Source organism: Bacillus rossius, chromosome 7 (genome assembly GCF_032445375.1).
Source record: "Bacillus rossius redtenbacheri isolate Brsri chromosome 7, Brsri_v3, whole genome shotgun sequence".
NCBI lineage: Eukaryota > Metazoa > Arthropoda > Insecta > Phasmatodea > Bacillidae > Bacillus > Bacillus rossius.
Genome location: NC_086335.1, coordinates 48,078,961 through 48,091,154, shown reverse-complemented (window position 1 = coordinate 48,091,154; position 12,194 = coordinate 48,078,961). Strand labels below are relative to the sequence as shown.

At 39.0% G+C, this 12,194-nt stretch overlaps 1 protein-coding gene across 1 annotated transcript in view; it reads right to left on the bottom strand.

The window, feature by feature from the left end:
* Positions 1-5,290, bottom strand: part of LOC134533978 (AP-2 complex subunit alpha) — a 49,419-nt gene extending 44,129 nt beyond the window's left edge. The window contains exons 1-2 of the mRNA XM_063371839.1: positions 5,117-5,290; positions 4,758-4,852 (exon numbers count right to left, since the gene is read on the bottom strand). Of these exons, the coding sequence (XP_063227909.1) occupies positions 4,758-4,821 (64 nt within the window). The 5' untranslated portion in view covers positions 4,822-4,852; positions 5,117-5,290. The remainder of the gene's footprint in view (positions 1-4,757; positions 4,853-5,116) is intronic.
* Positions 5,291-12,194: the final 6,904 nt, after the last annotated feature.

Sequence of the window (12,194 nt, the reverse complement as noted above, 5' to 3'; positions counted from 1 at the left end):
CATTCTAAGTACTGTGTGTACGGTATACCAAATTCTTCTCTTCTAGTAAACAAACTTAATGCCCACTTTTATACCCATGGGTATAACAAAAGGTATAGCGAAAATTGGGCATCATGTGGGCAGGAGACACAGCTTTTTGCACTACCCACTTGTCGGCACTGCGACACAGTTCCAAAGCAGCAACCTTCGCACATGAAGCCTGCTCGTCGCCCGGTTATATCTCGCAAGGGATCACACCCTCTTCACTTCACCGCTCTCACAGGTCGCTCTGAGGATCCGCCGGTGTTGCCACCTGCCTCTTGCTCATCTTCCGCCGTGGATCCATCATACTGCCATCCGGGGCACTAAGTGTGCAAGACCCGACACCTGAGTTTCTATAACTCGCTTTTGTAGAATCACATGGATCAACGGGCAGGGTGCATGTTAAGTGGGATAATTTTTGGTACACGGACCTGAAGAGTATCCTATAGAGTAGTTTGTAGAGTAATTCTAATTTAAATTACATATTGGTGTATGGGGGGGGGGGAGGTCAGAGTTCTCTTATATACCTGGGAATTCCCGTGCTCAAGAGGTCTCGTCATCCAATACAGGTATAAAATACATAAGTGAGTAACAAACATCCAAACATTCATACTTCCACATTTATAATATTAAATATTAGTTGGATTACTTGACCACTAAAATATTTGTTATTTTAAACTTGCATGTTGCAAATTTGGATACCACACATATAGGTCTAACATGAACCACTTGTTCTTTTTGTACAAATTGTCTCTTAGAACTTTAACTGAAATAAAAACCTGCATTACAATTTTTTATTCAATATTAAATGGGATTCCAAAGAAGGGCCATCAATATAATTATATTGTGTTATAATACTGCTGTACTGATAGTAACAAAGATTGTTTTTGTTAACTCCAACTCATATAAATGTTTTACCATAATAGATACACTTTTGCATTAGCACCACTTCATAATTGCTACTATGTACGAACTTTAGTTCTTCCAAAGAAGGATTTTAATATGATTAACTTGATTAATTAAAGTTTGTAATTAGGAGATATTCAGTTTTAATTGTGCATCTGTATTTTGACTGCAGGTTAAATATGGTCCTCTGTGATTCACCCCTAAAAGCTAGATATTCACCCATGAGGGATAGGTTAGCATGAATCACCCCTGATAATAAAGCTAGGTTTCATTAGTAGTGCACATAAAAGTTTTGCCATTTGTTAGTACTGCTGGCTCAGCTGTAAGTACTAGCTGTAATATCCACTTTTTTGTATAGAGAAATTTTTCTTTCCCTAATCACTAGAAAAAAAAGTGATAACTAGATTAATGTCAAGTTCCAACAAATGATGTCAATAAAATTACAGCGAATGGATCAATATCTAAAAATTATGTTCACTTGTAGGATAAAGTAACATATAAATAAAATTTGATTGATTTTGTAAACAATATTTTTGTAGTTATATGTACTTCTTTAGGAGCATTAATAAAAAATTAAAAAATTTTCACAGGATGAAAAAAAGGCTACATACAAATAAAAATTATATACATTCTTTTTAAATCTTATACTTTAGTGATTGATATTGAATACTAGTCCATATCATTAAAAATATTTATTTATTGTTAATATTTGAGATAGAAACTGTGTCTATAAACTTTTTCGAGTGTATTTATATAAGTGAGGTTATGTTCCCAATTGTATAATTTCTTTACATTATAAATTATTAAAAAATAATTTAAATTAATAAATTAGAATAAACAAATAGTATTTTTATTAATAATTAAAATTTATCCAAATTATTTTACTAAATTAAATAATCAATTTTATACACATGTTTGAATACTAAGAATTTATTTTTAAAAATTTAATTTGATTGAATTTATACTTTACCAAACATATTTATAATATTACTCCAGTCCTTTTATTATATTATTTCTATTAATTATTTGCATGCAAAATTAAAGTTAGTTTTTATCATGCCAAGTAAGTAGGGCCTAAAACTTCTAACACAAATACCAAAGTACACGCACCCATATTTTTTTTAGACTTTGTGTTAGGGTATTTTATAACAGAAAATTATTTCCCCAGAAAAGATTCTAGGTTAATAGAGGGTTACATTGAGATTTTAAAAATTTTGTCAGGGGATATATATTTTTTTCATTTTACTTTTAAAAGCTTTATATTATACCACAACTTCCTAGATTTTCAATGCCCTTTACAATAAATATTCTTAAAAAGTAGAAGAAATAGAGTAAGTAACTTTCATTCAATGTAAAATAAAACTATGATTTCTTAATATTTGTCATTGTGTACATATAAACATATTTTATAACAAAGCCATTGCTAGTTATTTTACATTCTAAGTTAATTACATTAGTTGAATGAAATTAACTTACAAAAGAATTATACCATAAAACTACATATGTATATGCAGTAATAAAGAAGGCCTAGTCTTTCTGACAGGCAGTAGATCTTGATGTCAAACCATAGTTACATTTTTAAAAACTACTTCTGCACAAACATCTAAATTATTTTTAAGTAGATTTCACATATCGACAATGTGGTCATTAAAGGCAGATACCTAACAGTTAATTCAGGAAACTGAGACCGGATTGGCCGTGGCCCATATAAAGGAATCATCCTAGAATTTAGCTAGAGTGATTTTGACACCATAAAAATATTAATTGAGGTGGCTGAACTGGAATTCTGAACCAAGTCCTCCTAAACATGAGTAATTATTCACTACTGAGACACCTTACTTGTTAACTCCTGAATTATGTAAAAAAAAATTTCACTTATCTAAAAAAAAAGTCAATGATAAATATAGCAGTTCATTTAAAACAAATTCAGAAAATGGTGGATTAGTACTACTAGTTTTAAGTGTCGAATTCCCACTGTATTCTGAAAAAAAAATTGGTAGTGGGGAGGTTAATGAAGTTCACAGAAATTGTGCTGTAAAAATTATTAAAATAAGAACATATAAATGGAAAAATTATCAAAATTGCTATAAATAATTATTAAGAGAGATTTGAATGATTTTCCATTAATTCTCACTAATTTTTAATTCAGTAAACCACACAATTTCCCTTGACTCCAAAGCCTTACACAACTGAATAAAATACTGTATTTGCTTGAGTTAATACATTGCTCCCCTAACCTAACAAAACCTTCACTATCTTTACTATCACCTAGTCCTGCAAACATTTTACTAGTATTATTTTCTCCAGAAAAACCACACAAACTAAATTTAAAAAAAATACATTTTTTAGACTTATTACCAATACTTCAGGTGGTTCGCTTACATATTAGCAAATGTTAAAAATATATAAATGTGCACCTCTAATTCAGGCATTTGTAAAAATTAGTACGCAAAATCACACAATAAGTAATTTGTACAATTATAATATGCACCATGATATATCACGCATTCACAAACGAACAAACATATGTCCATACATATTGTGTGAGAGACCAAGACTCAAGACATTAGATTAACATTAAAAAAATCTGATTTCAAAACTAAATTAAGAACATCAATATATAACAGGAAAGAAATTTCTATCTCCCCTTTCACTTTAGATGTTCCCCATGCTTCAGTTTAGTGTTTAAAATCAATGTCTACAATATCAGTATTGGTTGGGAATGTAAACTATACTTAATAATTTTAGATAATGTTTCATTTTACACAAAAAAAATTAGTATCTAGGCATTGTCTGAATTAACCTTAGGTATATAAATTATGTACTTGTTCCTGGAAGTGACATTCTGAGAGCTGTCTTAATCAGAAATATACAGGAAGGCTACGCAAGTAAATGAATGTACTTCTCATGTACTTGAAGGTTAATAAATGTCTACAATTTGAAAATCATTTTGTAGTTTGTATTTGATAGAACATTCAAATAAATTAACAACTTGTAAAACCATTTTATTTTCCAATTAAGTATATTTTAATTGGATTAACATATGGAATGAAAAAATAATTATTCATGGTTATAAGAAAGTTTCAACCAATACATGCTCCTGCAAAAAGATTGTCACAAAAAGAAAGGCCGTTTAAAGTAGGTTGCCATAAATGTGTGTCTGCAAGCAAGTATTCAACATTAATAGTTTCAGTAACACAATATTGGAATGAAATTTATTTAAAGTAAAACGAATTTATGCAAATAACATGTTTGAATGGCTAATACCATTTTCTGTGACCGAAAATTTTTCAGTCCAAATTGCTAAGGGCAAAGGGCAAACTAGAACGTGAAATTGCACGTATGTAACTGTGTACTTGAATTCAGACACAGCCTTTGGTAATTTCACTGGATTATAGGCCTAAATGTTACTGGCATGTATAGTTAACATACTTCTTACTCATCCCTTTATAATGTATAAATATGTACATTCATACAATTATGAATTTTAAAGAATTTATAAGTAGTCAATAAAAACTGGGTTTTCTTGGAGCATCACATTTACATTTCTAAAAGCCCTTTAATTCACAACTTTTCCTATATCCATTGCCTCTTTGCTATTGAATTTACTACACTGAGGATTGAAGTCAAAATTTCTCTTTTAAAGGATTTTCATGCTACAACAATTGATAATCAAGATCAACTATCAAACAATTTTTAACCTGATCAGCTTTCTAAATAAATTCCAGCCTGCTCTTGTAGTTTATACACCAGCTTCCAATGACAACTGCTCAAATGGGGCAAACATGTCAGATTATCAGCATTCAAAAAATTTCATAAATTCTACTTACAATTTCTAATATCCGATATGAATACTGCAAGCCCTCGCATTCCATCCCCTCTAACAGCCGGCATCGTGCTCTTCTAAAGTAGTTGTACCAAATTCCTGTACAAACAGTTACAATTAGGAAATAACCAAAAAAATACACTCGAACTAAAAATAATAATTATTAGAGTTAAAAACCTATTCAAATGACAAAAGTTAGAGTAAAAAGACTAGAACTACAACTCCAGAATATTATTTAAAAAAAGAAAACATGCAGTAAACGCCAACTTTGACAATTCACCGACAACACAAAAGTTCACAGTATGTATCAAAAATATGACCTAATGTAGGAAAGCCAAATATGCACTAACAAATACAACTTACAAATATTTCCGGGATAACCGTCAATCGAAAAGCTTTCTATTGCCCTGAGCTACTTCTAATGAGAAAATTTCATCAGTTCCATTCTAACACGGTCACCGCCATTTACATTACGTGCATTATTGCCTGCCAAGACGCCCACCCACTTGCTACAACCACCCATAGAAGAAACATTTTATGTGATATTAAAAATAACAAGAAAATGTTCATTATCTTTATAAAAACTCCATATTACAACAATCTTTTATTTAATCATTATTACCGTTACTTCTACAAATATTGGTTAAATGCCAAGAAAAGTAACAAAAAATTAAAACAATCTTAGGACAAGAAAATATTAAACAAATTTTTTGAGATTTTTGAATTTTTGGGAAATATTAAGATATCAAATTATTGGAATTTTTGATGTGCTCGATTTCTTAGAAATTACAAGTCAATTATAATTCTTTCTAACACATCTTTAAATATCACACCTCCTTTGACACAATTACCTATTCCACAATTTTGTTCCATTTGCTTCCAGAACTCCCCAAAAGATTTGTTCCATATTCTGTCTTTCTTCAGAACATTTAGGTCCAATTAAACAAAGCCAACATTAAATGTTGCTTAATTCAAGACGGTATTCCAAGACACACACACACACATATATATATATATATATATATATATATATATATATATATAGGTGTTAGTAAACAAGTATTGAAATAAAAAAACAAAAAAAAAACAGAATGAGGGCATCCTGTCATTTAAAGTAGAGAGTTTTCCCACTAAATGAGGTTAAGAGGTTCCTTCACTAAAAAGCTGCCCAGACAGCATTAGTTTGTAAATGAATGTTTGATCGTAGTATTGTTTTGCTCTTACTGTTCTCGTGATCATCCTTTAAAGTCATTATGGCAGATTTAAAAGAACAAAGAGTGTGTTTGAAATTTTTTATACTTGAAAAATCGGAAATTAAAGCTTATTAAATACTTCAACAGTCTATGCTATGCTATGAGCCTGATGCCACTCCCACTGCCTGTCTAAGTTTTTTAAGTAATTATTAATTTGGAAAGTGATCTCAGGGGTTTTAACGGGGGTTCGGCCTCGTGGCTGCAGGCAGGAGCACGTCGCGGTTCGAAACCTACCCGGACTGTTCAGGCCACCCAGGACGCCTTATAAATAAATGGTAAACTGATTGACACGACACTGCACTTTATTGAGAACCGTTACACTCACTGGTCCCAGTACAGGCCGCGTCTGTTGTCTGACCACTGTGGTACGTGAGTCTCTAAGCGTAAACGGTGCGCGCGACCAGGATAGGTTGCAACGTGGTATGTACGGACTTATACAGTGGCCGATTATCAACGTGAAAGATGCGGCGGATAGTCGCGGAGATACTGTGCTGCCACAGCTTATGCAGGCCAAATACGTTAACATGGAAAACAGTGTGGCCATAGGCGGCATGGCCACTTGATTTTATATTTATTTTAAGTAATTTTGAATTATGGCTGTTGCCGTCCGCCGCGGTCTCGTGTTTGAGGTCAGGCGCAGGTCCTAGCAGGGTGGCTGGCTTTCTTAGAGATTTCTGTTCCGGGAGGGCGCCAGGCTAGCTCGGTGTCTAACCGTGTGATGGTCGTGGGTTCCTTGCCCCAGCGTGGTCCGCAAGAACCGTCGGCGGTGATGGAATTTGTTTCCTGATTAGGTTGGGTTGTTTAGGTTAATTTACATACACTGTTCTGGTTGTTCTACGGGTCGCACGTCGCGCACGGGGGGTGCGGGGTGGACTTTTTATTGTTCACGATTGACACTGGTTCATTACATTGGGCGCGAGGTTTACTCGGCGGTACATGACTGCCAATGAGGCGTCGGAACATGTAGAAGTTTTGATTACACTATTATTACAATTACACTTAATAAAACGGCACTCTGTGGTGCTTTTACGTACACGATTACACTGCACACATTATCTGAGAGGGACACCTGTGTTCCTCTACGTGTGTTTACTTATTAAGTCCTCACGCCAGTTGCAGTCGAGGGAGAGCATTCGATTAGCATCGGCTAATCTCGTAATCTGTAACTTGCACGCGCGGGCCCACCTGTGCGGACCGCGGCTCGTTACTAAATTAAAAACACGTTTGAGCTTGAATGTAGCCTTTGCCTGTGCACTGGGCAATTAAATAAAGTTCTGGGGTGGCGGGAGACGGCCCGTACCGTATACTGCACGGCCCCACGTAATGATTTGTGTGGGGCGTGTTAAATTGACGCGGCTGGGTTAGGCCCTACACCGGAAAAGGACCAGGCGCACACGGGGAGTATTTTAAAAAAGGGTTTTGGTTGTGACTATAATTACCAGATGGACGTTCGGTGAAACAAAGAGATGCTGGCTCCCCGTGGGACGTGCGTCCGTCCCGGTCCGCGAGTCGCGCTGTACTGGCGTGCAGCCCTGGCGCGAGGGGAGGGGTGAGCTCCCTGTCGCGCCAGAGTTTCTAAAGTTCCGTTATTCCTAAAAATCTATATAATTAACTAATTTTAAGTGACTCTAAATTCACATAATAAAACTTAATGATTAACTTAATATCTATATATGTTTTAGAATTGACATTTAATAAGTTTGTCTAAAATAAGTTTGAATATTAGAGTCAAGCTGGGGACTGTCTGTTTCTTGATAACTACTCCAGTGGCGAATGATAATGCTAATTTGGGGCGGTTTGCGGTACGTCACACGTTTCACTACTGAATTTAGGCTGAAGGCCGCAAGAGTTGCACTCACAGCTGTTTTAGTAGAAAACTACATGTGAGTGACCCGGGCACTCCTACTTCGCACTTTATTAATTAGGGGTTTTTGTTTGTTTTTGATTACTTTATTATTGTTTGGGGAATTTTGTAGGCACGGGGAGTGCGTTGCATGTGTAATTAAAATGGTTCGCTATTCTCTACCTTGGGCTGCGGTCCGCTCACTTGACTCAGGTGGGCCATGGCTAGGGGTGCTTTCCGTTAGCGGAGCCGAGTACTGGCGGGTGCAGGTCGGGCTTTACGGTGGCCTTCGGCCGTACGATGTCACTGTTACGTAATTTTAGTTTTAATATTTGCCCCTTTCCTTTTTTTAAAAGAAAGTATTGGTTTGTTATAAGTTTTGTAAATCTTATTTTTAAATATGTTTTTATATTATGTTATTTTTTACGTTAATGGTTTAGTTTCTTAATATTTAATAATACGCTTTGGACTTTTAGTCAAAATACTGTGTGCGACGCTTCCCCGCTGTGAGCATGCAAATGGACTGTTCCAAGGCTATAAGGTGGTGGGGGAAATACGTCAAGAGGAGACAGAATAAGCTATATGAGGGAGTGGTCAGCTGATCGCCGTGTGGCGCGTGTGCGCTTCGGGCATAACGGGCGCGATAATGGCTCGTAGTATTGGGCCGGGGACAAGCTCGCGAATACTTTTTAAATAAAATCAGCTGACGTGTATTGAGCACTGGGGAATACTTACATTGTCACGGGTGCTGCCAAGAAGAAGAAGAGTTCACGCTACATTTTCCGTTGAATGCAGAGTTAATATGAAGCATATAGCACCTCTGCTAAATTACAGCCCGCTAAACTCCGGGCCAGGAGGTCCGAGGTGTGATTCGACATACATCGTTCATCCAAGTAAGTGATTCCGGCTCCGAACTTTTGCCCCTGTAACCCCGGGGCGTTGATTTGGATTTTGCCAAAAAAAGAGTGAATAATCCAAAAATAACTTCTGCCAAAAGACCCTGCCCACAACTTCGAGTGTATGTTGCATCGTGGTACCCATTTTTAACGAACCTTGTATCATGCTTGCCACGAAGCGTCGAAAATTAAAAATCACCCGGGTGTAATTAAGACATTTTAGAGTGACATTAATTTTTATTAACTTTTATTTAAAGAGAATTGTAATTCATTATATATATATATATATATATATATATATATATATATATATATATATATATATATATATATATTTGGAGCTGCTTGTCATCAATGTCTGATTTTATTTATGGGTTTATTACAGTATTTATTTATTGGTATATACTAAAACGTGGCTCTATTAAAAGCCTCTGTAGCACTATAGGGCAAAAGGTTATAGGTATTATTGTAATCTTTTTGAGATTTTGTCTTCAATTAAATTGGCTGCCATGTTCATGCGCAAGTAGTCCCATTAAAGTTTTTGGCATTGCAAGTAATTACGTGTTTTTCGTTTTAAATACTATTACTCTGTTCTCTTCCTTTTCCAAAAGGTCTTTGAATAATTTACTTAAGAATTTTGGGCCACTCGTTTATTGGAGCAGCGCGCAAAATAATAATTTGAAAAACATTAAGAATTTATGTGAAGTGTTTAAGGCTGTTCCCAGACGGGTGTCTGACTTGTGGTGGTGTCACACAGGGGGTGTCAACCACGACAACAGCACATATAAACGAATGTTCTAAAGTTATTTGCAATCTAACCTGTGGCAAAATATTAAAGTCCCGAAAAGTACGTAGACTCGGTAAGATGGAAACATACACGTTACAGTCACTTATTAATCAGTTATTACTCGGTTAGATTGAACGTTACAAGTTACACATTTACATACAATGAAAGTTAAGAGATGTAAATTAACGAGTAAGAATTCGACACACTTTGCTAAGAGTCTTCGATGATAACGATTACTTGGCTTTTAGCCGAAAACTGCGTAACTCAATTACGCTGTCCTTAAACTCTGGACATGAAATTACGTAATAAATGCAAAGCTCCCGGTTGGGATAAAAATTAATTAGATAACGAGTCGCACGAAATATCGTGCGACTGAGTGGGGTCGGCGCAGAACTGGTAAAAGGATTTGAAAGACTTACACTATTGCTGAGACTTGGATGTAGCGCGAAAGTTGAAGGCTCTGCGTTCGCGGAGCGACCGACCCCTGCGAGCTCCCGACGGTAACTGAACTCGAGCTCGCCCTGCGGCCTCGCGCCTCGACACGTGAAGCGGCGGACCAGTTTTGGACTTAAATGACATATTTCACAATATATGATTATAGAACAATTGGACATAATTTCCCTTGAATTAATTCTCTTTTAATTGTTATTAATATGATTGTTTTTGTTTTAACAGAATAATTACATATTTAAATAGGCGCATTGCCACACCTGGCCGGGCGCTGTCGTCGCTTGGGTGTTCGTCGCGGCACACTTTTACACACTCGGAGTACATCACGCTCGGGCGTGTTCGAGGCACTTAAGAGTAAGTGTTGTTGTGACATAACGACCTTTGCGGACCAGAGGGAGCACCGGCAGTTGGCGTCACATGACCCCCCCCCCCCCCAGCGAGGCCGTTATGCTCAAAAACACTGCTCCTCACACGCATGGAAGTGGTGCACTGGTTCGTCGCACTAAGGAGGTTAGAGCGAGGTGGGGCCCCTGGGCGTGGCATACTTAGTAAATATGGTTATAATTGAATTAATGGTGGTTCTGGCATGACCCATCTGGAGGGTGCAAATAGTGAGTTATGTGGTATTTGATTTGTGCTCGACTGCGAGCCTACTAATGGATTGAAAAATGAGTGTGGGTCCTCCCTTGCCGGAGTTGGAGGCAGCCCCGTCATCCCTCGGGACTCTGCCATCATGATTTGATCCAGGAAGTAGTCCCTTAAATGTGTTGGTACCTGTGGCACACGGTGTGATACTCTAATAGGATGTAATATTGGTGCTGCCTGCTCATGTCGCCCTCCCTGTTGTGCACTGGTCACCCCCTGGACGCTCGCATTTCCCTGATTCTGGATGTTTCCGGTGACGTAATCCTGCAGATGGACCGGAGTGCGCCGTGCCCGCCTGGAAGGGATGGTGTTAGCTCTAGCATTGATATCTAGAATGGCTTGGTTCTCCCCCTCACCCTTGTCCACGGTGTTATCAGCTGCGCGCCCTGCCCCAGGGCCTGACTAGCCGTCTGTTTGCAGCCATGGCCGCAAGCAGCACGTGCGGGTCATCAGCCGCCGCCGCCTCTGCGGATACCGCCTCTGCGCTATTTCCCCCTCCCCCTCTGACGTAGGATCCTCAATGGACATGGTGATAGTGGACTCGCTCAAGCTGACATCCAGCAGCCACCAGGGCTCGTCGACATCGTCCTCTACATTGTTCCAGTCCCCATCGTCCGGCTGTCAGACAAGGTGAGTCGTTTCCTCCTCAGCCAAAGAGGTCAGTGTAGGTTGGTCATTGGCAAGATAGTGTCCGCTGCAAGAGGAAGGATGTTGGGTGAGGGGCAGTCGGGAACTGGGGAGTCCATGATATTTGTGGACTCGGGTAGAGTCCCTGGTACGGAACAAACAGCATCTGACCTTTGTGTAGGTGATGGGGCAGTTTTGTGTCCGTCGTGGTGTCCGTGCGGGCCAGCCACGTCCGGTTCAGGCGAGCCCGGAGTCGGGCTCGGAGGTGTGCCTGGTGGCCTAACAACCGGGGGTCCCACCCCTGTTGGGGTCAAGTCGTTGACTGCGAGGCGCAAGTCGTCTCGGTGTACATTGGCCGGTCGCCCGCTGGGGGTGCGACGGTGTACGTGGATGGACCGGTTCACCACAGAATTTGGTGTGGTTCAGACCACCTGGTGGCCAGACCCGCGCAGACATGCATTTTCCGAAGACAAGTTGTGCTGCTGCACATACACCCACTGGCCGGGTTCAAGCTGTGCAGGAGGACGGGTGGACTGTGGGGGTTTTAAGCCAGGAACTGTTCTTGTTGAGTGTGTGCCTGTTCCCTCATGGCTGCGATTTCCTCCCCCCATAGGTCCTCGGTAGCCGCCGCGGCTACTCGACACTCCCCAGGGAGGGCCAGGTTCTGTCCCAGGAGCAGTTCGGCCAGAGAGTGGCCCGTGACTACATTGGTGCATCGGAGCAGACAATACAATAATTTGGGCAGGTGTATGTCCCACTTTGAATGGTCCTCCCCGAGATGGAGGCGGAGCTGAACCTTTATCTCCTGGTTCCTCCATTCCGTGGGATTCGCCCGAGGCGGGTATGTGGGTGTGGTGTGATGGGGAATTCCCCACCGGCAGCATCCGGCCTGCCAGCGCCCCCGTGAACTGGCATCCATTGTCTGTTAGCAGTATCTTCG